Source organism: Leptosomus discolor, chromosome 1 (assembly GCF_034619465.1).
Source record: "Leptosomus discolor isolate bLepDis1 chromosome 1, bLepDis1.hap2, whole genome shotgun sequence".
NCBI classification, from domain to species: Eukaryota; Metazoa; Chordata; class Aves; order Leptosomiformes; family Leptosomidae; genus Leptosomus; species Leptosomus discolor.
The window spans coordinates 193,064,894-193,090,385 of NC_141391.1; the positions used below are offsets into that span (position 1 = coordinate 193,064,894).

General features: G+C 40.2%; 1 protein-coding gene across 4 annotated transcripts; it reads left to right on the forward strand.

Moving 5' to 3' along the window:
• Nucleotides 1–1,469: 1,469 nt before the first annotated feature.
• ING3 (inhibitor of growth family member 3) lies at nucleotides 1,470–17,837 on the forward strand. Of its 4 annotated transcripts, XM_086480555.1 has the most exons (12): nucleotides 1,470–1,572; nucleotides 1,765–1,836; nucleotides 6,533–6,633; nucleotides 8,042–8,107; nucleotides 9,314–9,410; nucleotides 11,565–11,636; nucleotides 11,927–12,046; nucleotides 13,207–13,364; nucleotides 13,727–13,917; nucleotides 15,095–15,287; nucleotides 16,251–16,289; nucleotides 16,953–17,837. In XM_086480555.1, the coding sequence occupies exons 1-12, from the start codon at nucleotides 1,545–1,547 to the stop codon at nucleotides 17,067–17,069; spliced, it is 1,254 nt and encodes a 417-aa protein (XP_086336681.1). In that variant the 5' UTR covers nucleotides 1,470–1,544; the 3' UTR covers nucleotides 17,070–17,837. The 4 variants fall into 4 exon arrangements, with proteins under 4 accessions (XP_086336681.1, XP_086336690.1, XP_009948231.2 ...); XM_086480564.1 differs by lacking the exons at nucleotides 1,470–1,572; nucleotides 1,765–1,836 and adding an exon at nucleotides 5,002–6,345; XM_009949929.2 differs by lacking the exons at nucleotides 1,470–1,572; nucleotides 1,765–1,836 and having other exon boundaries at nucleotides 5,002–6,633.
• The last annotated feature ends 7,655 nt before the right edge of the window (nucleotides 17,838–25,492 follow it).

The window sequence follows — 25,492 nt, forward strand, 5'->3', positions numbered from 1 at the left end:
AACTAAGGCTAACTGAGCTTAATGACCATCTAAAAACTGCTCATTAATATGTATGAAACTAGTTAAATGTTTGTGTTTTGGCAGTACAGGCTACGTGGCTAATGATGGAGTGAGTATGAAAAGTGACTACTTTGGCACAGCACTTTTTTCACAAAGTTGGTATTTATTGTTATACCTTTTTTTTCCCCATCTGTAATGACACAGGAATTAAAAAAAAAGCAAACAACTTAGCTATACCCTATGTATTTGAGACATCGCTAACATCAGTCTTCATAAAGGCTACACACAAAATGTATGCCTCATTTCCCAAAATTCAGTCAGCCTTGGCTAAGTATCACAATATACAAGCTTAAAACTCGAGAAAAGAATGCCATTTTCCATGGTCCTGACACTCAAAAAACATCCCACGCAGGTTTTTACTCAGACTCGGCTTACGCACACGGTTTCTTTCCTTGCTTGGATGCATACGGCACAGACAAGAACATGAAAAGGCGATCCAAGGCACAGCGGAAAGCTAGCCCGGCCTGCTGCCGCAGTTCTTGTGCTCCTGCACCTGCACCTGCCATCAGGCAAGCCCTAAAAATTCCTTCCCCCAGTCAAAAAACAAAATCTGGGTGACAGCATCAGATATGATTAGAGCAATAAATATTAGCTAGTGAGAAAGCAGTTACAAAAGAAAGTATTTGGGTGTGAAAAACCTCAGCCCCAACATTTAAAAATAACATGCAGTAAGCACTGTAACTGGATCGCCATCACTGCTATCTGCTCATGATTTGTTCCTACTCTGAACAGCAGTTCCAAGGCCCACAGAAGTTTACGCTCTCGTGTGCCTGTGACGTTGTCACTACGCGTGTTACTGATGCATGGCGAACGCAGCAGCTTTTCCCACCTTGGGTCGCTCATGAGAAGACACAGAAATTAGAGCGATTATTGCCTTAGTTTGGTCATCTCTTACGCTTTTCATGCACCGTTACCAGCTGTGAGCACTTAAGATAACGGGTAAACACACAAAAGCACAAAGTCTGATGAAAAAGCGGCAAGTCTCCCCCTTCTCTCCGCCAGCCTTGCGGCTCCGCGCTCGGCACCCGGGGACCCTGCGGCGGACCGGCAGCCGCGCGTCCCAGCTCGGCCTGGCGCAGCGGGGGCTGCGAGGGGGCTCCCGGTGAAAAACCCCGCGCACCCTGCCGGGCCGGCGGGGCTGAGGGGGCGGCGCGGCGCGGGGAAGCGGAGGAGCCGCGGCCGTGCGCCCCTCGTCCCCACCCCGGCGGCGGGCGCGGCCAGCGCGGTGCATGGCGTCACACGCAGATTCCCGCCGCCTCCCCGCGCACAGACTCCGTTTCCCGTGAAGCCGTGCGGGAGAGCGCGAGCCGCCGCGTGCGTCAGCGGCGCGGGCAGCCAATCGCGGCGCGGCCGGAGCGAGCGCCGTCAGCCGCCAATGTTGTTTTCGCTGAGTCGAGCCGCTGGTGTTGTTGGCGGCGGCGCCATATTGGAAGGGACGAGCCCCCGTTAGCGAGAAGCCCCTTGGCGCTGGCCCGGCCGCCGCCATGCTGTATCTGGAGGACTATCTGGAGAGTGAGTGTGTGCGGGACGGGGGCGCCGGGCGGCCGGGCACGGCCGGTGGAGGGGAGCCGTGGGGGGAGCCGCGGCGAAGAGGCGGCGCCCCCCTCCCCCACGGCGGCGAGCGAGCGAGCGAGTGACTGACTTCCTCCCTCCCTCCCTCCCTCCCCCTCTCTCCCCGCTCCCCCGCCCTCCGTCTGCCCGCAGTGATCGAGCAGCTTCCCATGGATCTGCGCGACAGGTTCACCGAGATGCGCGAGATGGACCTGCAGGTGCAGAGTACGTGAGTCCCGCCCCCTCCGCCTCCGCCCGCCCCCTCCCCGCGCCCCAGCGCCCGCCTGCCCGCCCCGCCCCGCCCTGCCCTGCCCCGCCAGCGGCGGGCGGCCGACGGCTCCATCGCCGCGCCTCGCCGCGGGCCCGGAGCCCGCGGCGTGGGGAGGAGGGAGGGGAAGGCAGAGCGGGGGAAGGAGGGGGTGAAGCGGCGCCGACCTGTGTGGGCAGCTCCGCGCCGCTCCCCGCCGCCAACTGGCCCCTTCCCCACCCTGCGCCCCGGCTCTCCGGCAGCGCCGCTCCGGGGCAGGGCGGGGCAGGACGGGACAGGGGGCAGCGCCGCGGGGCCGAGCGCGTGTCGTCGGCACCGGGCGCCTGGTGTCGTCTCCGGCGGGGCGGCGGGCGCTGGTGCGGCTGCGGGAGGCGGCGCTGCGGAGGCCCCTGCGCCGTGCGGGAGCCGGCGGGACGCAGCGAGGGGCGGGGCGCGCTCGGCTGGCGCCGTGTCAGCGAGCGGCGCCCAGCAGCCGCCCCGCCGAGCCGCCCGCCCGCCCCGGGCCCGCCCCGGCCCCCGCCCGTGGGCCGTGGCTGAGTTACGGTGCAAGTAGGATCTTACAGGAGTTTCCCTCCTGGGCTTGTGCTGCTCCCAAAGGCATTTTCGGTGGCACGTCCCAAACTCTTTAGATTTTTGATCCCTAAGAGCAGTGATGGTGGTTTGGAACATGAGTTATGCCCCGCTCCTTCAGCAGGTAGCGGCGTGCTGTCTCTGCAACTTTCCAGCCAGCTCCCCTCGTAACAGCATATGTGAAGGTGCTTTTTGCTTAGCCTCTTGTGCCCTGGCTGACACCTAATCAAATATGTAGTCTGCTTTAGGTGCCTTTGTAGATCACTTTGGTGATACCCGGATACAATACACTGCCTCGTGCTGTTGTCAGGTTGTGTTGCCTTTCTGTCTTTTCTAACGCAATCTCTTCTGGCACTTGGGTGTCTTGTAACACCCAGTTAGGTGTTGCTGTCATTTAACACACGAGTGATACATTTGTCTATAACTGCAATGCACAGATCTTTGTTAGTGAAACTGTTACTGCACAAAAGATGAGAGAAATCATCGATAGAGAAGGGTTGGACTGTCGTAAAGAAGAATGAGAGAAGGAGCAAGGATTGAAATAACGAGTGAATGCCATGCAGGAATATAACATGCAGCACTATGTGGGAGCACAGTTCTTGAAAACACTAGTTTAACCTACAGTGGTTTGAAGTGCGATCTCGGGCTTTCCCTTGGAATTTACTTTAGTGGACCCAGCAGGTCTGTGTAATAGACTTTATTGACACATGTTGAACTGGCTGTAGGATTTCTTTTTGTATACTGTGGACTAAATGCTGTCTTGGGCTCAGTGCTTAAAGTTGTGGGAGCAGAGCAATTGGCCTCTTACGGGAGATAACAGCTCTGAAGCAACTATCACTAGGGAGCACCAGGAGAGGAAGCAAGCAGCTCAGTGACTTTGGTAGTTCTGAATAAGTTCACAAATTCTGTTCAGTAGGGAGGTGAAGAAGCTAGTCATTTTCTTGAAGTGTGTTTCAGAACTGAGCCAGCTAGCACTGCCAAGGTTGCAATAGTGTCATTTCCTCTGCTTTAACTGGAAGTGGTAAATAACACTCCATATTGTATTACTGGAAGTAGCAGATAACACTGAATATGAAAACTGACCTTAGGCCCAGAGAAAAATTCTCTCAGACCTCGGTACTTCTGTAATTCTTGCACAGTGAGTGACAAAGCATCCAAATACATTTATGAAACTCCTGGGCTATCATCTCTTCAACATCAGTTGCCAGACTGCCCACTGAACACTGTATGCAAACCTGGATGTTGTTCTCATGTTGTGATATAATGACTTGCTGTAAAGATTTAGTGTCTCTGTAGTACTTGAATACTTTGAGTGATGCTGTCCCAGAAACCTACATGAGTTTTAATTCAGAGATAACTAGGACCACAAAGATGGTGAGGGGACGGGAGCATCTGTCTTAGGAGGAAAGGCTGAGAGACCTGGGCCTGTTTTGCCTGGAGAAGAGTGAGAGGGGACCTTATAAACAGTTACAAATATCTGAAGGGCGGGGCCAGGCTCCTTTCAGTGGGGCCCAGTGACAGGACAAGGGGCAGCGGGCACAAACTGGAGCACAGGAAGTTCTGCCTCAACATGAGGAAAAAACTTCTTTTCTTTGGGGAAAGAGCACTGGAACAGGCTGCCCAGGGAGGTTGTGGAGTCTCCTTCTCTGGAGATATTCAAAACCCACCTGGACACAATCCTGTGCAACCTGCTGTAGGTGAACCTGCTTTAGCAGAGGGGTTGGACTAGGTGATCTCCAGAGGTCCCTTCCAACCCCCACCAGTCTGTGATTTTTGTGGTACTGTGTTTTAGAGTCAATGTTGATTTTATATTCTGTCCTGTTTGGACCACATGGACTTCTAATGGGGCAGGTAATGCTGTTTGTTGTTGGAAGAAATAATAAACCACCTGTACCTACTGTATGATCCTGATAAGGCTGCTGCGGGAAAAGTGAAGACCATCTGGGTTGTGACTTGACTCTTGACCTTTAACTGAGCTCCACATGGAGCATAAAATGTATTTGTGTAAGTTCAAATCATGGATTATCAGGCCTCCATGGTAAAATGTCAAGCTCTGGAAAAAGGCCTCTCTTCTAATAGAATTTCTGGCAACTCTCTTGGGAAATCTGATCTAAGAAATTAGTATCTCAGAATATAGTATCATAGTTGGATTAAAAAGGTAGAGGGGGAGAAAAGATGAAGGAACTTGAGTGTACCAGAGAGAACTTTTTATATAATCTAATAGATCTGACCTGCATTCCCTTTTGCAATTCCCGCCCTTTCAGGAGAGACCAATTGTCTACAGAAGTTTTACCTTTTGCGGTTTCACACAGAGTGATACATGTCCTCAATAATAAGTAAAGAGGGAAGATTGATTTTTTTTTTTTAATTTTTTTTTTTCCCATGTCTGTGGAGGCATTAGAATAATTATCACCTAGCTGTTTACACTCTGGGAATAGGAGATAGAATATTTTGTCTGTTGGCTTTATGGACCAAATCAGAGTCCTTTGGTCAGAGAACAAAGCTTTTGGAAGCCTCCACATAAAGTGTGTGCTGCTGGCTTGCTACTCAGGCTTCTTAATCTTCTCCCTGAATAACACCGTATAAGCAGAAAATGCTAATTTTACAGATTCTTCCATCTTTAACCTGTTTTACAACAAAACTGTTTGGCTACTTAGTTTGTCTGGGTCTAAATAAAGTTGATGTGAGCCTATGCCACAACTGTTCTAGCTTGGGGTTGATTGCTCTGTCTGGCCAGTTGTTTGGTTTGTGTTGGTTTTGATGCTAGAAGTTCCCAGCATAGGGAAAATCAATGAATGTTTTTATCATTTAGTATGAATCTTTTTTGGTTATTTACATGAACAGTTAGTTCTAGTTGTGAGTTTTCACAGAGTGAGAAAACCTTTGGGCTCCATTGGATTTGAAGAGTTAAGCATACTTGGGGATTTAATTGGGGATTCACAAGTCTTTTAAACTAGTTGTTTGGGTTTTTTTTGGTAAGAGATGATGTCCATTGTGTGATCCAGTTTTAATGGTGGTTTCTGGAAATTATCTTAAGTATTTTATACCCAGAGCCTGAAGTCTAAAGGTAGTTGTTGCATTGTCACGTTTAATTTGAAACTACTATCTGGACAGTATTGCTGAGAGTGCCGTGAAAAAAATTTCAGTACTGTCATCTATCCTGAGACTAGCAAAGCTGTCAAAGCTAGTTTGACTGAGGCAGCTGCTTGTTTTTGAAAATATACAAGCTGTTGCATGCACAAGTGTCCAGCTGTTGAAATAGTGAAGTCAGTGCTTTTTGGGTTTTCTTGGAGGAGGGTGGAGGGAAAGGGAATCCCTGTTCCTGTCTCAATAAACAGCAAAACAAATAACTTATAGTTGACATTTTCCATTCTTATGATGGTTAATGTTAGAAAATTGATGGCTTTGTTTTTTCCCTTATGCTATTTCTCGACTGGATGCAAGTGAGAATCCTGTCCAAATAGTGTCTTATCAGTGCATTTACCCCTTAGTGATACCCTGTGGGGGTGGGGGGAATAAATCTGTGAGTGCTTTCGATTTGCCGTTACCCTTCCTAGCGTACAATGGAGAGGGCCTTGACTTGAAGGCGGTGACTTGTCTCTTCAGTTGCTCTACCTTTTTGAGGCACTAATTTTTTCAATTATTTGGTTTTGTATTTGACTGTTTCTCTTAGGAGAACATTTTGTTTCCTGCTCAGTTTGTAACTGGCTAGAATGTTCCAAAGTCAGCAGTCTAGAGCCCTGGGTGAGGAGTTTGGGTCGTGCTTTAAGTCACTACCACTGCTCTTAGGGACAAAAAACCTTTAGAACTTGGAGTCCTGCCTGTCCCATGCTGGAGAGCACAAGAACCTTGATGAGAATCCTACCAGAATGCAATTCTGCTTCTTGGAAATTAAGGTAAATATTTCCCTCCTCTGTCCGCTGTCACTTGGTTGTTTTGGTATTTTTTGTTTTCTTTCCTCTCTAATAGTTTGCACCTCAGTCCTGTCAACTTTGTTTAAGAAAAAAAAAAAATCTGCCTTTTTTCATAATGTTTATATACATGAGAAGATAACATTTATCTTACTCTTTTCCTGTGCTGCAGATGCAATGGATCAGCTTGAGCAGAGGGTAAATGAATTTTTTATGAACGCAAAGAAAAACAAACCTGAATGGAGAGAAGAACAAATGACATCGATCAAAAAAGTAAGGATATCAAGGAGCGGGTCACATTTTTCTTTTGCAAATGAAGATAACCTTAGGAAAAAATAGCTTATGATTGATGGAGACTTAAGCGTTCAGAACTGTGACTTCCCTTGGGCTTTCACAGAGATGGATAGAGCTACCTAGGAAGAGAAAAAACAACTGAAAGGTTTCTTTGATCAAGCATTTCTCTCAAGTTTTACCCAGTATTTGCTAGCATTTTAAAAGTTATGGTCCTGAAATGGTGAGGAAACCAGATGCTAAATTTTCAGCTTAGACTTTCTGTTTCTGCTTGTGTGACATGAAGCTGTGCAAGTTAACTGGCTTTCTTTTAGAGGATATTTTTCAAGCTTAGCTTCAGCATTTCCTGTGATTCTGCCTGTGTCCTTGTATATGTTATACATATGGTATCTGTAGCTTTAGGGAGGGAGGAATAAGAAGATGGATGTGTTCTGTTTTATCCTTCAACACTCGGGCATTGGCTGTGGTATTGTTAGCAAGGTAGTCTGTCATTTTGTCAGGAGAAACTCCTTTGTAGTCTCCTACACATGCTACTTCAGTCCCTTATTTGGCCGAGTGGTTTTTCCTTAATACAAATAGATTTCTATATTTAAAAGTTCTATATTTAAAAAAGAAGAAAAAGTCAAAGCTCTACTTTCACTAGAGTAAGTGAAAAATCTGCTTTTGACTTTAGCTGAACCGAAATTTCAAGTAGTTTTCACCTAAGCAAGATACTCTGCAGTGGAAATTGAGATTGAAAAGGCACTTAAACCTGTTTAAATCTAGAGTAAAAATGTGAAAAAGTGTTCAAAAAATGTTTTATCTGTGGATTTCCATTAAAGCAGACTTGAAAATTGTATTGCTTTAATCAAATTATTTTATAATATGCTTGTGAGTTATAGAAATGTATTTTAAAGTGATTTAAACTATAAACTATACACATCATTATCTCTATTTAACTAAAGTGCTGGAAAAGTCTCCCCTCAGTACTGTTTAGCATCATTTTGAAGGGCTGTGGTATCTGCAGTGGTCCTAAAGATCCATATGAAGTAAAAGACATCATCTCATTTTGAGTCCATAACCTTATGCTGTGTAATATAAAATAAATTCAAGAATTCCTTGTAGAATTCCTTGTAGCATTTCTTGCAGAAATCTAAATATCTCTGCAGGAGGAAATGTCCATATCTTGTAGTTCAGCTTTTTCTAAGACACAGACAATGAATTTATATGTATTATATCTCTCATCTAAAATTTAACTGATTGTTGTTTACAGTAGAGTTTCACAGTCTTTCTGAAAACTGGCTTGAATTTCTCCTTTTAACTTACATTTTTTGCTAGATAACAGTAGCTTAAAAGGGCTGAAATTAATTCAGTTACATTCATGATTTTATAAATATTCTCTTTATAACAGGATTATTATAAGGCTTTGGAAGATGCGGATGAAAAAGTGCAACTGGCTAATCAAATATATGATTTGGTAAGTGGACAGAAGGCTTGTGGTGGATTATCTAAATTTATGCCCTAAGGAGTGCTAAATATTTGGTAAGCACTACAGCTGTGCTACCTGTAATGTTATGTCAGCTACATACAGATATTTTTGCTGGTGAAAGAAGCATTTAATATTTTATTGACTTTTAAGAATTTTTGTTGCTTTGGGTAGTAAGTGGCACTTAAATATAAAACATACCAAAAATTATTACAGTATTCGTAAGGTTTTCATTCATGTTGATGTTATTTTATTTCATTTTTTCTGAAAAGAGACCATGAGCAAGTTACTCTTCCTTATAGCATGTGGATTTTGAATTATATTTATTTTACAATTTCTCAGAGAACAGAACTTGCAAGTCAGACTGCGCTAAAATATAGTAGACATAAGTCAAATATTTCTTGTCTGCTTTAGTTTCACCTCAGCTAACCAAAAGTTAGTTATAAAAGTGGGAACTTACCCCTTCTCTTTTGATTAGCTGGTAACTGCAAGAACCTGTTCAGTTTTTAATAGTTTAGACATAGGTACAGTATTCTGCTGTATGAGTACTGTTGAAGAAAGCATTTGGAACATAGTGTTTCTTTCTGTGATATTAAATTTAAATTTTTTTAAGGTAATTTTCAGTACCCAAGAGCATATCATACTTTACTCACGGGCACAGGAGTCTTCACGTTTTCAGTTGAGAGACCCATATGCTCAGGACTTAGGCTTACTGGTGTGTATGGTGGCATACAAACCACAGGTTGGTACACTTGGAATTTCCCATGTGGCCCAACCTCTTCTAAAGTGCATGTCATGTACTATTCTTTCTCTTCCCCTTTCTATACCCATACCCACAACACCCCCAAGTCCTCTTAATCTTTTACCTCAAAAGAAACACTTAATGGTCTGTCTTAAAACATTGCCTACTGTAAGAGGAGGGCTTCTAGCTGCTGAGCCAATATGCAGCCTTATTTTATCCTGTCGTTGACTGCACAGCTTAGGAGCAACAGCGCTATTTTGGTGTTCACTCTAGTATCTCTGCTGAGTTAGGGAAATGCAGGTGACTGAGAAGTTAAGCTTCTGCGTGTTTTTAAACGTGCCTAGTCCTGTGTGGCAGAGAATGGCTGGAAGTATTTAGCAAGCCTGAGGTTAAGGGTGTAGATAGGCATGTTCCAGAACTGGATGCTATTTATTGTTGCTTTGTGTCAAAAACAGGTAGACCGTCATTTGAGAAAATTGGACCAGGAGCTCGCTAAATTCAAAATGGAACTTGAAGCAGATAATGCTGGAATTACAGAAATATTAGAGAGAAGTAAGTATGCGTGATTTTCTTTTAAGAACTTGACAGATTTTCTGTCAATTCACAAAATTAAATCAACATAAACTTGTAGTGGCCTGCAGTATTTCCACTTGTTCCAAAACTGTGTTTTGACCCACATACTTTTCATCAGTTAGTGATTCTCAAATTGTAGTTTAAACTCAATTTTTATCAGTGAGCTCAAAATACAACTGAGCAATTGGAACAGGTTTTTTTTTTCACAGGACTGTTGCATTAGTGAATTGCTGCAGTAAGGTACAGAATTCTTTAAACCTGTTTTTAATGACTGTAGGTATTCAGACAAGTGCTTCAGCCTAAACTTGCCACCTACCCCGTTGAAAGTGTACCATTTCTTACTTGAATTGGTTGCCACCAAATTGAAGGAGGGTCATATTTAGTTATAGGTGTGGAATATGAAGTAAAGTTAGGTTCCCAATGGTTTTCTTCTTTTAAAGGGGAGAGAATTGGATGTTTTGTAATGGGGTAACGAGTGAGAAGCGTTGTGGGTAAGAAACCTGAACGCTTAACAAATACAGCACTGCTGGTATTCAGAATGTGAACAAAAATGTAACGCAACAGCTTTTTGGCCAGCTTGGTGTAGCAGAATCTGTCCCTTCTGTATGCATCAGCATTTAGTCATCAAGTTCAAATGTGATTATGATAAATTTCAAAGTTGATTTAACTACTGGGATTATGGAGCTAAGAGGCAGTAACTGTTCTCATAACCAAGGACAGTGAAAAGTAACCTCAATCACTTGAGGAGATTAGGAATAAATATTCTTTGTTTGAACTTCTTGTGGCTTTGTCATAAAAGCTGGGAGTTTTTGATATTACAAATAACAGGCAGAAAAAGAAAACTGGAAAGTGCATGCTTTTAATGAACTAGCAACTACAGAAAAGAACTATTTTATTTAAGTTTATTTTAGTTGGAATCCCAGCTGCAGTTTTAAGATGTGATACTTGAACTTTGGTGAGATAAGTAGGTAGAATTTCAGGAACTCAAAATAGAAATGTACCAGACTGCATGCTGCACCTTTAAGGTTGTGTTTTGGTTGGTTTTTTTGTTTGTTTGTTTTTGTTTTTGATAGAGTGAAAAGTAGAAGCCTCTCAACGTTTTTAGCTTTCAGAGTAAATACATATCGTTGAGGTTCCGCCAGAGGGCGGCCTTTGGGCTGGTTCATAACATGGTTAGCGTCGGCTCAGCCAAAATATTTCCTTATGCTGTGAACCTCTTCTAGAATAGTTTTCTTTAAACTTTTGTTTTACACTCAGGTACTTTTTGAAAGCGCTGAAAAAGAAAGAGGTAAAGAAATGTTGAAGCTGCAGATTTTGAAAAATTAATGTCAATTACCTTTTTGAATTGTCCTCTGTATAACTGTAAGTTGGTAGGTATTGCAGCTAGTTCAAAGTCTTTTTGCCAAAGATTAACACACAAACTGTTTTATATTGTTCTAAGAGAAATTTATGGTCAAAGGCTCTCCTATGCTGTGATCGTTCAGCCTCATGGCTAGTATTACAAGGAATGTTTTCTTACGAATAGACTTGCATTTGTGGCCACCCCACCACCACCTTTTTTCTTTTTTTTTTTTTTTCACTTTGGATTGTTGCTTTGTGTGTTTTGAATGTTAAGAAAATCTAGATACCGATCTGAGCCCTTCCTGTTGAGTGTTAGATCATCTTGAAAGACGTTGCTAGTGCTTGTGTGTTTCTGCTTGATGTGACAAGATGGACTCAGTGAGACAAGATGCCTCGTCAATACAGTTTGCCTGTTAAAATCCTCTTTTCCCTTCATATTAGTGTAGTTTGTCAGTACTTTTGGTGCAGCATCCACCAGCCATCACTGGCTTGTGTGCAACTCATTTGAACAAGTGGCATGTTGAGGGCGATGTTGCTGATTGTTCTCCTTACTGGCCTTGATTCTAATTTCTTGATTTCAACAGTTGAACAGCAGCAGTCACGAATTTTTTTTTTTTGAAAACTGTTCTTACTGGCTCACTGGGTTTCAACTCGAGCAAAAATCCTTCTGATTAAACTAAATATAACTGCATGGGGATTTGTTTAGTATTATAAAGATTCATTTAGTAGCTAAAAGTCAAAACCACATCAATGATGACTGAATTTTTCCTATCCTTTTTACCTCCCTTTTAGGGTCTCTGGAGCTGGATACGCCATCACAGCCTGTGAATAACCATCACGCCCATTCTCACACTCCAGTAGAGAGTAAGTATTTGAGACTTAAAAACATGTCCACTTCTAGGTTTCCTTATTTTTTATTGAGTAGTATTAGGAAAAATTAGGAAAAAAAGTTGAGAACTTTTTCTGCAAATAGTATGTCGGGGGAGGCATAATGCAATGATAGTAAGGTCTATTCAGAAGAAGTGGAAGAAGGAAATACTAAGGGTTTGCTGGTGGGAATTAGTTGAAAGTGCTTTTTTACTGTATCTAGTTTTAGTTTGACTTTCAAGCTGAGAAGGTTTTACATTTAAGTTCCTTTCATTTGTTTCGTTTAGAAAGAAAACACAACCCGTCTTCTCACCATAGTACAACAGATCATGTTCCCGAAAAGAAGTTTAAATCTGAAGCTCTTCTATCTACTCTGACTTCAGATGCTTCTAAAGAAAATACACCAGGTAATCTTAGTTGTCCTGCATTTTACTGCTTTCTAATTGGAAGAAGAGAAACCCAATTATATTTGTGAGTTACTGTCTTGAAATCAGAGGCTCATGCCCTTTCCTCTGGGATTTTCAGTCACTTGAAACATGACAAATTGCAGGCATTGTTACTCATCTGTGTTGTCCATGAAGTACATCAGCTTTGTTGTCATGTAACAGCTGCATGTGGGCTGTTCATTTTTATTTACACGGCTTGGAAGAAGATAACAGCACAGTTTAATTCAGCCAGTAGTAGAAATACAAGAGATCAATGCATTTTTATTTTGGGAAAAAAACGCATGCAACAATTTCCAAAGGAAGGAAAAAGAATTTTCACTTTTTTTTTTTTTCTTAAGGGTTGGTCTGATGTGGCATTCAGCTACAATAAAATAAAATTCTTTCATATGTTGTCTATTTCAAAAGAGGTGAGACGCCTTTTTGAGTAGTGAATAAATGTCCCCCCACAACTTTCTGCCCATTTTCAAAATTAGGGTTTTTCTTAGTTTCTTTTCTGAAAATAAAAGATTGTGAGAAGTTATAGTAAGTAAAGTACCATATGTTTTGGAATTTAGTGCTATTCATCAGATTTAAGTAGGCTCCCTTACATCATTTTACTTTTCATTTGAAGGAGCTTCAGGTGAGATGGCAGATAAAATGTAACAATATTTGAGCAGCTGTCAGTCTGTAGAAGGCCATGGGAATCTGTGTTGTATTAAAACTGGGATTTGTAGTTTTCAGAATTAAGTTTGTTAAAAGTTTTACTTCAGAAGCAGTGTAGTTGTACAGTCAAATTCTTACCTTCTTGATGGTTACAGTAGTCAGCATCATTTCAGCAGAAATGGGTTTGAATAGACAGAGGCTGCAGCTGTGCTCTGATAGGTGAAGATGATCGTGAGGACTGTCTTTCTAAAAGGACTCTGCACATGAGGGTAGGTGGGGAACAGACTTTTTCTTTTTAATTTTAAGCCAGTACTTATTGGCTGTGTCAGATGACTTCAGACTTTTTTCCAAATGATCAGACTGCTCTGGTGCATAAGCGGAGTTCCTGCTCTTTCACTGGTTGTCATATGTAACTCTTCTTAAAATGCAAAGGAATTTAGTTTCATTTTGAATTTCATGAATGTGTTCTGTTCATCAAGGGTGTCGAAACAGTAATTCATCATCCTCTTCAAACAATGCATACAATACAAACTCTTCTCAACCATTGGCATCATATAACCTGGGCTCATTATCTTCAGGATCTGGGGCCGGTGCAATTACCATGGCAGCAGCTCAAGCAGTGCAAGCCACGGCACAGGTAATGTCAAAACATTGTTGTCATTCTGCCATCCACTATTGATTAAGAAGAAAGACAAATTATTATTATTTTTTTAAAATCTGAATTACCATGATCACTTTCAGCTGATGTGTTTCAGTTCTTGTGTTACCATTTTTGTTTGTGTGCTACAGTTTCATCCTATAGAAGTTGCACAAAGGGACAGCTTGTTTTCTAGCTTTTCCTGTGGGATAGTCTTTCACCTTTTTACCCCTTACTATACATCATTTTGTTAACAGAGTAACTAATGATCCTGTGCAAATAATTAGCAGTTAGCAGCCTGATATTTGTCTTCTGTAAGAGCTCTGCTGTGTAATCTGATACAATATCAGTATTCTTTTCAGATGAAGGAAGGAAGACGAACATCCAGTCTAAAAGCCAGCTATGAAGCATTTAAGAACAATGATTTTCAGCTTGGAAGAGAATTTTCATTATCCAGAGATTCAACTGGATATTCATCGTCAGCTCTGGCATCTACATTAACACAGACATTAAGTTCATCAACCACAGATTCACGAAGTGGCAGAAAAAGCAAGTAGGTTTTCTTACTTGTTGACTGCAATTATAGCTTGTCAGACAGCTAAACTTCCTTTTAAAGGTCATGGGCCGTAGTAGAAATAGTTCATGTTTAGTATCTGAGGGGTGGAGGATCAGCAGAAGGTAGTTATTGCCTGCTGGCTGCCTTCCATTCAGGGCTTTCTGCTTTTGTCCTCTCACTTTTTCTTTAAACAAACTCACTCCAAGGTTTTGAATAAGTGTCCTGATTTTATTTTTCAACTGTTATACAGTCTAGTTTCTTCCTTCATTTTTCTGTATTCTGGAGAGAAGATTTGGCCTAACAGGAAACGTTGGGAATTACTATGCAGTGGTTTGTGGATGGTTTTAAAATAATCCGGAGAACCACTTTGTGCCACTTCACAAATAATCACATTGCTTTCCAATGGCTGACCGTCTAGGACAGCAAAGAGAATGAATTTTATTTCTGATTAAAATGAAATTTAAAAACATTTTAAACAACACAACATCACAACACATTGTGACAACAATACAAGTTGTAATTGAAAGAGTTTGTCTCAAAATGCCCATCCTTTTAAACTGACTGGCATTTTTGTCTTCATACAAATTTGTGTGTGTTCACAGCTCAGTTAGTAATTTTGTCTTAGAAGCATTTTTCATCTATGGATCTCTTGGGTGTCAGATCTGACCTATAAGCTAAAGCACGGAACTTGTATTCTGGCACTGTTCCTGTGGAGTGATTGGTGATGCTTGAGTGGAGATTAACATTGAATCAGTCATCTTCAAAACACAGTTATCTCTGGTACATGACATATGACATTATTTATATGTAAATTCCTGTTTTATTGGTGACACATTTTTTATGAGGACTTTACACTGAGGCTGTTGGTTGAATATTTCGTGAAGAAAAATATTCATTAAAGCCATTTGGCAGTTTAAAGCTGTTAAATTCTGGCGATTAGAATAGTGTGTCTTGCACTTGTAAGCTGGTAAGACTTGCTTCCTTTTCCAGAGAGCATTCAGTGTGTCTGTTTCAGTTCTTGCAGTTGTTGAATGAAATGTTAGGGAATGATGCTTCGGGATCTACATACTGCAGTATTTCAGAGGCAACGAAGTTGTTGGTTTGTGATCCTTTCACTTGGCAGGAAATGAATTTAAATTACGAAATGGGTTTGTTTGTTTGTTTGTTTTCCCAGAAACAACAACAAATCTTCAAGTCAGCAGTCCTCATCATCTTCCTCCTCTTCGTCTCTGTCATCGTGTTCTTCTTCTTCTGCACTGGCACAAGAACTGTCTCAGCAAACAGCAGTAATACCCGAGTCTGATTCTAATAGCCAGGTTGACTGGACCTATGATCCAAATGAGCCACGTTATTGTATTTGTAATCAGGTAAGGATGGCTTCCAACCTGAAATATAACTACAGCTGTAGTTGAACTTCTTTCTCTGATTGCTAACTTGAAAACATTGTGTTTGCAGTCTTTTGAAGTTCTGATCTGTTTTTATTTACTTCCTGGTGATGTGAATAATGACCTCAGCTGTTGAAGCTATAAACAGGCAAATTTTCCAGTGATGTGATATACCTGGAGAATTTTAAATCTTTTAATGAAGGCGTCAGGAATAATTAAATTCAAAATTGAACAGGTTCACGGTGAATTTAGTTAAAATTCTGAGTTAGTAAGGAATTTGCCTAGTCTCTCCTACTTTTCTTTTTTAAAAAACAAAAAAAAAAACCCCAAAAAAAACGAAACAAACAAAACAAAAGCCAGAAAACTCCACAAACCGAAAAAAAAACCAACAGTGAAACAAAAACCTAGTTTTGTAAAAGCCACCCAAAAACTTGAGAGACTGAATGACAACATGAGAAACTTTTATCTAAAAATGCCTCTTCTTACTTTAAACTCTTGTAAGAGTGTTGGGGTTTTTTAGAGTTTATTCTAGAATTTTGAAGTTTTCTTGAAAGTATTTGGACTTTTTTCAAATAAAGTGCTAGAAATTGTCATGTATGCAAGTGAAATGCCAGACATCGACATAATCTGGAAGCAACTGAACTGATAATCTACTGAGCATGATTGTTTAGACCAAAATGTGCTTTGTTCAGGTTTTGAATGCTGACCTTTTTTATCCAACCTGAAATACACAGAAATAGGGGGGTTTTGCATAAATTTTTTTTTTCAAATCCATTTGCTGTGAATGTGTTCTTTTGATTGTGTAATGAAAATCGAAATATTGTTGCTGCTGTTAATGGAAAAACTCCTCAAAGGAAAAAACTTGAATTTAGCCCTTTGAAAACATTGATTGCTTTTAATTAGTAATATAATTATTAATTGGTTTTTTTTTGTCTTGTTTACTAGGTGTCCTATGGTGAAATGGTAGGCTGTGATAACCAAGATGTAAGTAACACAGTTCAAAAGGTTCATGAGAGGCTTGTGCATGTAACTGTTGCTTGCAGGAGTTACTTCTCTTTAGAGCAGAGTTTTTTTACAGCAATGTGTGTATAAGCTTAACCTTTTTTGAGGAAACTTCTCCTCGTCTGTCCCAACAGTTCAGGTTATTTTAGAAGGTTTTACCCTTTACTGGGAAGGTCTGACATCTTTAAAATGCCCTTTATTTCTAGGAACCTTTAGCTGTGTCACTACTAACGTTAGTTGTACCCTTCAAATAAAAAGTTTTAAAAGAACCATTTATTGTAATCATGTATTTACTAAGATACTACATTTAAACAGAAGTGAGTGATAAGATTACTGTTGTGTCACTTAGTGTTGTCAAACTAAGTATTTCAAAGCACAAGACACTTCTTTTGCTCTGTTACATGAGTCCATGTACGACTCCTAGAATTTTTACTGCTTTCCTTAGTCTCTTGAGTGCGCATTAGGGACTGAGATCATCCTCTCTTCTCATTTTGCCCCGTGACTTTGTGTGAAAAGCAGGATCTATGCTTTTTTACTCATGATCAGTTTTTGTAAAATTGTATTTGTGATGAGTGTTTTGAGAAAAAAAAAAAAAACAACCCAAGAACCAAATCCCAACCCCTCTCTCTAACTCTGTTTTTGTAGTGCCCTATTGAGTGGTTCCACTATGGGTGTGTCGGACTGACAGAAGCACCGAAAGGGAAATGGTACTGTCCACAGTGTACGGCTGCAATGAAGAGAAGAGGCAGTAGACATAAATAAATTTCTTCATCTGGAAAACGAATGACATACTAAAGGTTTTATAGAGGACTTGGGAGGGGGAGGAACCTCCACCACAGTTCCGTGCAACCACTTAAGGGTTAACATAGCAGTTATAAGATCCTGAACTATTGATTTTGCTAGTTGTGTTTTAATATTGTAAGTAAATTATTTATGCACATTAATGTGCTACAGATACTATTCCAGTGAGCCTTGGATTGTTCCAGAGGCCAACATATGCAGACATTTGTACTATCAACCATTTTCTCTAAGCAGTGGGCATTCTACAAGCAAAGAATTTCTGATAAGTCAGGATTTTAAATGTATGTTTTATATTCAACAGATATATTCTGCTGCATGTACTGTACTCAAGAGCTGTTATGTAACACTATGTATATAAATGGTGCAAAAAGTCAGTGCTTCTGGAAAAAAAAATGAGACAATGGTTTTTAAAATGCCTTTATAGCTTTGGTTCTTTATGAAACTTAATTCAGCAGGCTGAAGAAAATGGTTCTTGTATACAGCGGGCTGTTGTCCTCTAGGGTACTTGAGTATGTAAAAACAAAAAAAAAAATGCTGTAGAATAAAACAAACTTGTGCCATTAGTCTTTATATGTTTCTGCTCCAGAGAAGGGGCAGGCCATAAGAGGAAAAAAAGGTGTTAAAGTGATGATAAATTTTTATACCAAATGTGTTTATTTTTTTGTGCAAGTAATCCTTTAAATTTGAATTGTATTAGGTGTTAAAATAAAACAATCTCAGCTCCTCAAATTAATGTTGTCTATACCTTTGTCAGAAAAAAGTTTGTCCTGAAGTGGTTTCAGAAGAACATAGCTAAGTTTGCGTAAGAAATGGATACACATGACCCGGTGTGAAGGATCGTTGTACAGGAGGACATTTCCCTGGTGGGTGGATAGCTAATGCATATATAGGCAAATGCTGAAATACCGTTTGCCTTGCTGTCTCTGTCTACAGATGGTAAGTGGCACCTGCTTAAATGAGCACAAAAGTTCTGTTTTCCACATGGTTAAACAAAAAATAATCCCTACTGTGACAAGAGATACCCACAGGGAGCATTGCCTTCCTGTTTCCATGGCACAGATGGAAATAGGAGGGGGTGAAGAAAACGATGGTCTGGCTTGCAGCCGCCATATTCCCTCCTGGTCAGTGGTTTTCATGTAGAAACCAACACCCTGCTCAGGAAAGAGGAAAGGGAGAAATAGTTCATCCTGCTGTAGAATCCCTAGGGGAACAGGGAGGATCATGTTAGGAAGCCTAAATGCAGGCCCATATATGGTTGGATCTGTGAATTGTACACATTGTAGTACAGGATCAGGAAACTGATCTTTAAATTAGACCCTTGACTATGAATATAATGGAAAGATTTTCTGTATTTTTTCCCTACTTGCTTATTTTGGATGTAGTTTGTAGATCTCCTTTCACTGACAGTTTCCTTTACTCCCTTTTTTCTTCCTTCTTCCTTCCACTACTGAAAAAACACACTTTCCCTTTGGAATAAAGATTTTGCTTTAGCAGTGGCTTGCTCTGCAGGCTGTCAGGCTGGAAGATCATGACCACGGTAGCTTTCCAAACCCATACAGAGGGAGGAGAGAAAGAGCACAAGAGAGAGAGCAGCAGCGTTTCAGTGCATGGCTATGCAAGTGGTGTCAAGGAAATGAAGAGTTAGGCTCATTAGTGATAGGAGTATGTGCGGAAAATGCAGGCTTTACCTAAACCAAGATGAAATCAGGCTTGTGCCACAGTGTTTATTTAAATCCATAAAAGTAGATGTGTAAGAAGGGAAGTGTGATTATAGATGATAAATAGGCTTTGGTAAAAGCATGATAGAAGTTGGTGAAAATAAACAGCAAAAAGCAGTGTGACAGGTTCCACTAAAACTGGGAACGGAACTCACTATGTATTTCTGTGGAAACCTCAGTCTAAAAAAACACTTGAGGACTAGAATATCTGGTTTTAAGTGAGGCTATTGAGACAACAGAGATAACAAGTTGTTTGTTCTGTTGGAAACTGGTGCCATGCTATGAATTAAAGTTAAATAAGCAGCAGGTAATCTAGACTGCCCTTGGCTGAATGTCTACGGCTCTAGGGCTAAGAAGTCCGTTGAGAATTAAGACCATATGTAGCAAAATCCCTCACTCTGGTGGTAACCATACCTGAGATGGTGCAGACACTGCAAATCCAAACAAAAATTACAATTTTTAATGTAAGCACCGGTTCATGGTTTCATTGGACAATATAAATAATTTTTTCATGGAGAAACTAGAGAACTCACAAGAGGAAAAAACTTCCCATTGTCCTCATTAGTACATTAGTATTTTGTGACTAAGTTAAGACAATAGAAATGAACAAATGTGAAAAAACCACAGTACATAAGTCAGAGATGTAGAACAATAAAACCTGTGTGTGTTTTTGTTTTCCTTTCTTCTGACAGGAAGCCTGTGAGAGAAGCTTAAGGGTCAGCACGTGACTATGGTGCAAAAACCACTGAAAATTTACAAGACAGGGAAAATTATTTCTTCGCTGTGCAAGAGGTTAGGCAAAATTGAATACCAGGGCCCTTTCTGCTGGTTGCTTGGGGATTGCTCTCAAAGTAAGGCACCTGTAGAAATGCGTCTGCCACAAATTGGTGTTTCAGAACTTACAAATGGAATATGAGAAATTATTGTTTTAAAATGTCTGAAGGAATAGAAAGCAATAAGAAAGGCCAGTTTTTAAAAAGCTTCAAGTTGGATCTACAAGTTTAATTTTTATTTCTTTGTACATTGATAGGAACTGATAAAGACTAGAATTAATGTACGTGTGAGTAGTTACATATTGACAGAGTCCTTGCCTCATGGTCATCAGAGTTCTTGGAAAGCTTCACTGAGTAGACAAAGAAGGCCAGGTTGATGTGTACAGGGTCTCTCATCAGTTTCTTGAAAAAACAGGGATGTGCTGGTTGAAGAGTGGAGGTCCCTTAATGTTACCTGGCTATTTGCAAAATAGAACAACAAAGACTAAAGGAATAAATTACCAGTATTCCCAACAAGGAGAAGCTGCTAAAGGAGTCCATCAGGACTCTGCTGCTCAACGGAGATGTAAAAGGTCAGTTAAAGAGTGGTAAATAGTAACGTAGTGTTTGCACTTACGTTGGGCTCTCGAAAGTAATAAAAAGTGGAAAATTAAAAGTAGCAGAACAATCTTATGATACTTGAGTGTCTGATAAAATAGAAGATGCAATTCAACATTTGCTAAAATAATGTAAATATAAAATAATATATAAAATAATACTTCTCCATTTACCTGCAGCTGGGGCTTCTGAAGTAGCTATTGCTGTGTAGGAATGTGATTTTGGAGTTATCTAGGTAATTCTATGGAAACAGCAGCTCATTGCTCAGCAGCAGGTGAGACAAGTGCTAAGAATGACTCAGTAGGAGATAAAGAATAAAACAGAAAACAGTTTTACACTGTGTAAATTGATGTGCACTTGGGCCTTAATGTAGTATAAAAATCTGGTCCACTCCTCTGCAAATAATGTAGCAAAACCAGGAAAGCCTCAAATAGGAGGATCAAAGTAGTCCAAGCTGTGTAATGACAACACATGTGAGAAGCAAATGAATTGCCTGGGAGTCTTCTGGCTGGGAGAGAGGCGGCTCGGTAAGGATGTAACAGGGGTCTGTAAATTCAGGAGTGCTGTGGAAAAGGTGTGGCTTTTAATAGAAGAAGTAGCAGGGAGGTAGCCAGTCCAAAATGAAGAAGGAGCAGCATTTCTTCACACGCGGCATACTTAAATTGTAAAACTGGCCACATAGCTTACACGGGTGTAAAACGTGACTGAGACATTAATGGAAGCAAATCCCATGGAGGCATAAAATGAAGAAGTAACTCATCTGGATCAGTAACTCACTGAAGACTGTTCACTAGAAATTAAGAGAGTTTGTAACCAAGGCAGTCTTCCTGGATGCCTGTGACAGTCCTACGGTTCTCTGGCATGCACCACTGAACGCTGTTTGATACAAGACGCTAGGTTAGGTGACCCTTTGGTGTTATGCAGTGCAGCTGCTTTTAGTTTCATCTCAATGCTCCAGCATTTGGGTGACTTTTTAGGAGGAGGAGGTGTTTGTAGTACCACAAACTGAGAAGCAATGTGCTAAGCACTATAACAGTACCAAAAAAAATGGTCTTTGCCTTGTAAACTGTATTGGCTGTTTGCGTTGTGAGGAAGTGACTTTTTTTTTTTCCTCAGCTGTAGGTTTTATTTATTCTAGGTCTGAAATGAAGAAGAAAGAGGAAATACATTTGTGCTTCCTGCTCTGATAATCCCACTAGGTTGTCTCTCTGAACAGCACAGAATAATTTGCATTCGTGTCTTCTTTACAGAACTTTGCAAAATGCTGTTCAACCGCGCACAGTAAAGATTAGAAATTGTGAGGTTTGTTTCCCTTTTCTGTTCCCCCTCACCAGGGAGGTACTTCCCGCTGCGAGTTGGCTTTTCTTGGCAAGTTTTTTCGCTTCCCACCTCATCCTGCTGGAATGCCTGGACCATGCACTTTTCTTGTTCAATAGATGTGACAGGTGACAGAAGGAGGACCCAGGTGGCCTTCACCTTGACAGCAGAGTGTTCAGTTTTGCACTTAGACTAAAAATTGCTGAGAAGCAGAATTGCAAGAGGGTTAAGGGTCTGACTTTTTACACCCTTTTAGGGGTATACGTGAATAACTAAAGTTAGGCCACATTGTATGAACAGAGCCTCTGCAGTTTTGTTACTCTTCCCAGGATTGCCTAAAATGCTTTGAGAATAACGTGACTAAAAGAAGAAAAATGCCACCATTCAGTATATCTATACCAATTTACAGTAATATTCCTTTAGCACTTTCAGTCCATATCTTGCTTTTATACTTGTTTGCTGTTCTATAAAAACAGCAGCTTTTTCCTCTAGATAGATCTTGTATTTAGGAGCTATTCAAGCATGCAAAAGTTGTCAACAAGTTGCATGATTCCTTATAGTCTTGTACTTGCATACATCATGTCTTATATTTTAGAAAAAACAATAGTTCCTATGGTAGTTCATAATAGATTTAAAGTCTTTATTATAAACATGACTTTAACTGTTTTCTAACTGTGTTCCCTTTATCCACTGAAAAAAAAAAAATCCTGAAGGTATTGGAAAAAATCCTGTAGCATTTTACAACTAGAGTAGAGAAATACTTGCCTCACGACTGTGCAAGAAATCTACCTAACGCAGTAGAAAATGACGAACAGTGTTAGGATCCACCGCTGTTTTAACGTTTTTAAAGCCCTAATACTTACTTGTACCTTGTATCTTATATTACGAACACTTCTGAATGTGGTGACTGCTCTGTTCCTTTCTAAATATTCATTCAGCAATGCAATATCTATTGCATCAAATCCGTACGCTCACGGTTATGAAACTGGCTACCGCCAATTAAGACAAGTTTTACGGAAGTTTAAGATTACAATGAGGTGATTCTTAAACTAAATAAAATAGATGCAGTTGTTCAGCTAAATTTGTATATTTTTCATAAAAAATATCAAAATTTTGGGGAATCCTAAGTATACTTTTGTTGCTGAACACAGAATTATTTATTACATTGACGGTCAGCTTGGTGTTCCTAATTAGGGTTGTACTAAGCCTTTCTTTCTGGAAGAATAAATAATAGTTATACTGTATTGGCACACATGAGAATTGGTGAAACAGAAATAGGGGAGCAATGTGAAGATAATGTTATATTGCTTCCACCTGTGAAAATACGGCCCTATAACTTCAAAGCAAGTTTTACTATTTCTTGCCAGGAAAAGACATGTGGGATAGATGTTTGGATAAACTTTGCAGGCGTGAGTGTAGTTAAGTGCTGGAAGGTGTCAGTCAGTGAAGTGCTATGGAATTAGGGAATCCTTTCTTGTCAGAAGTACAGAAATAATTTTCCCTTTGTTGATAAAGGAAATGGGTTTTTACAGCTATGTTTTATTTTGGTGAAACTAAAATGTCATTGTTTTGAGAGGGGGGTAAAAATAAGTGTTCATCATATTTAAAAATTGCTTTAATACATGTTCAGTTATGTGGTTTGCTTGAAAAGGTGACAAGTTGGAGTGTTTCTGCTACAATGAATTCATCTTGGTATAGTAGGCTCAACTTAAATTATTTTAAAATGTGTTTCATTTCTCTGTCATGTTATTTGGTGCTAAATTAATCAGGCTTTTAAAGAAAACACATTCTATAGATGGCTGGATTAGTCAATAGTTGAATGAACTGACAATAAAAACATGTTCCTTAGTCAAGTCTGGAAAATGAAATGGTCCTACAGTCAGTAGTATTGACCAACCTGTTATTTTAATGTAGGAAGGTATACTATACATTTACCAGGGATCTTCCTGATAGCCTAATACACTTGGAATGACTAAGTTAAGCTAGGAGTTATTTTTAAATTACCCTGAAAAATTAAAATTATCTGTTAATCATTTTAATCCAGAGTAGAAATTTTCTTAGACACTGACTTAAAGCATGCTTTTGCACACAGAATGGCAGATTTCAGAAGTAATAACTACCTTTGAGACAGTCACTTCTATCAGAACAGTTCTGCTTGCCTCTTCATTGTCGGTTGCTCTTGTAAGACATAAATGCAATCTAAAATATGCACTGGGAAAACAGCTCAGTGACATTTTAGTCCAGGACAAGAAAACTAAAGATGATTCTCATAAACAAAGAGAGAAAAAAAAAAATCCAACTTCAAGGTGTTTTGGTTGGTACCTCCATTAATGTTCAAGATTTACCAACTCTAAAGTACTTTTTGTTTTGAAAGTGCTTTCCAAACACTCACCTACAGCTATTTACTTAAAGACTTCTGTTAAGAGGGTGACAGGAATGTACTGGGAATGCCTCTCTATGAAGGCTGACAAGCCTTGTAATAGAAAAGATTCTAAGTTTTCCTTTTCCCCGTTGTCTAAATCTTAAGCAGTAATACTTAAACTCATGAAGGAAGGAATCTTCTAAATATACTTTTCATAAGTACATCAGTACATTATAAAACCGTAACCTGATTTCATATTTGGCTAATGATGGCATGGTTTTACATCAACTCCAAATATTCTCTGTAATTCTCTTTCTGAAGCCTGCTTTAAAACAAGCAAATTAGCTATCAGCCTTATATACATTTTATTAATTTTCTGTGTTGGCACTACCTGGTTTTACATCGTTTTCCAAAACAAATAACCTCTTCAATATGTTTTAGTTTTAAAACTGTATCAAAACATAGTTATAGGGGAATAGTGATTGATTTAAAAATTTTAATAACAGCTTATTCAGCTGCTTCTGTGATTCATACTGTATTTCACAGGGATAGTGATTTGGTTATATTTTAATTTTTGCAAAATCAAATCCTAAGAACATCTACATCTGCTTCTACTCATAGAACGTACCTCCATAACTAAAAAATATTAACAAACCAACCCACAAAAGAGACAACCCCCAACAACCCAGCAATCAGACAACGAACAAAAATGCTCCTATTCACTTTTCAGCCCCTCTGGATAGTTCCAAATAGGTACGAAGTGTAGAAAATGACAGGAAAACACTTTAGATCTCTCAGACCTGAGAGATATTTTCCTTAAACCTTGCTTTTTCAACAGACCCCTTGCCTGCAGTGCTGGTTTTACACATGACCCGTTTAATCAAAATGGTTGAGATCGCCCACTGACAGCATGATGTTCGGCTTCCTCCCAGCCTTATCGCAGCAGTTCAGCATGACGTCCCTCCCTCGGCTTCAGCTTTCAAGCCACTTCCTCCCAGCCCACTGCCGCAGCCGTCAGGCATGTTCTGAGCACGCTGTGCAGTCCAGCAGACCAGAGCTGAGAGGCAGCGTAGTGACTCTGCGTGGGGCAGGACACAAAGAACTCATCAGACCTCATGCTGGCTGCAATGGAGACTTTCTGCGTGGCCTCCTTCGCTGTGCTTATTCCTAAGCCACACTGATTTTGTTAGCTGTAAAAATGGTTAAACCTAATTTTCAGCATTACTTCTAGAAACAGCATGCGGAGTAGGTTGTCAGAAGTCAGCGCTTTAAAAATGTGATGTACTTAGTGGTATTTCTAAAGTAGCTTCTGTGCCACAGTGGTTGCTGTTATCTTGTTCTGCTGCAATCATGCCGCGGCAGCCGGACTCATGAGAGAAACCGTATAGTTATAGTGAGAACGATAAGTCCAGAAGTATACTATTATCTTTTTCTGCTTGTCTGTAAGAACAACAAAATAGCATGTCTTGCATCTCCACATATTCTTTTCGCTTGTACAGTAATTTCTCATATATGTGCACAATATGTGAAGTGCCCCAGGTGACACATTTTTGTACTGGCTTATTATGTATTCTGGCAGCACCACGAGTTGCAACAAACTGGAATAAACTGTTGTAT

Coding starts and splice junctions, on each gene's coding strand:
- ING3 (XM_009949929.2), top strand. CDS start 6,319: ATGCAATTCTGCTTCTTGGAAATTAAGGTAAATATTTCCCTCCTCTGT. Junction 9,411..11,564: donor TACAGAAATATTAGAGAGAA/GTAAGTATGCGT, acceptor CCTCCCTTTTAG/GGTCTCTGGAGCTGGATACG. Junction 15,288..16,250: donor GTTATTGTATTTGTAATCAG/GTAAGGATGGCT, acceptor CTTGTTTACTAG/GTGTCCTATGGTGAAATGGT.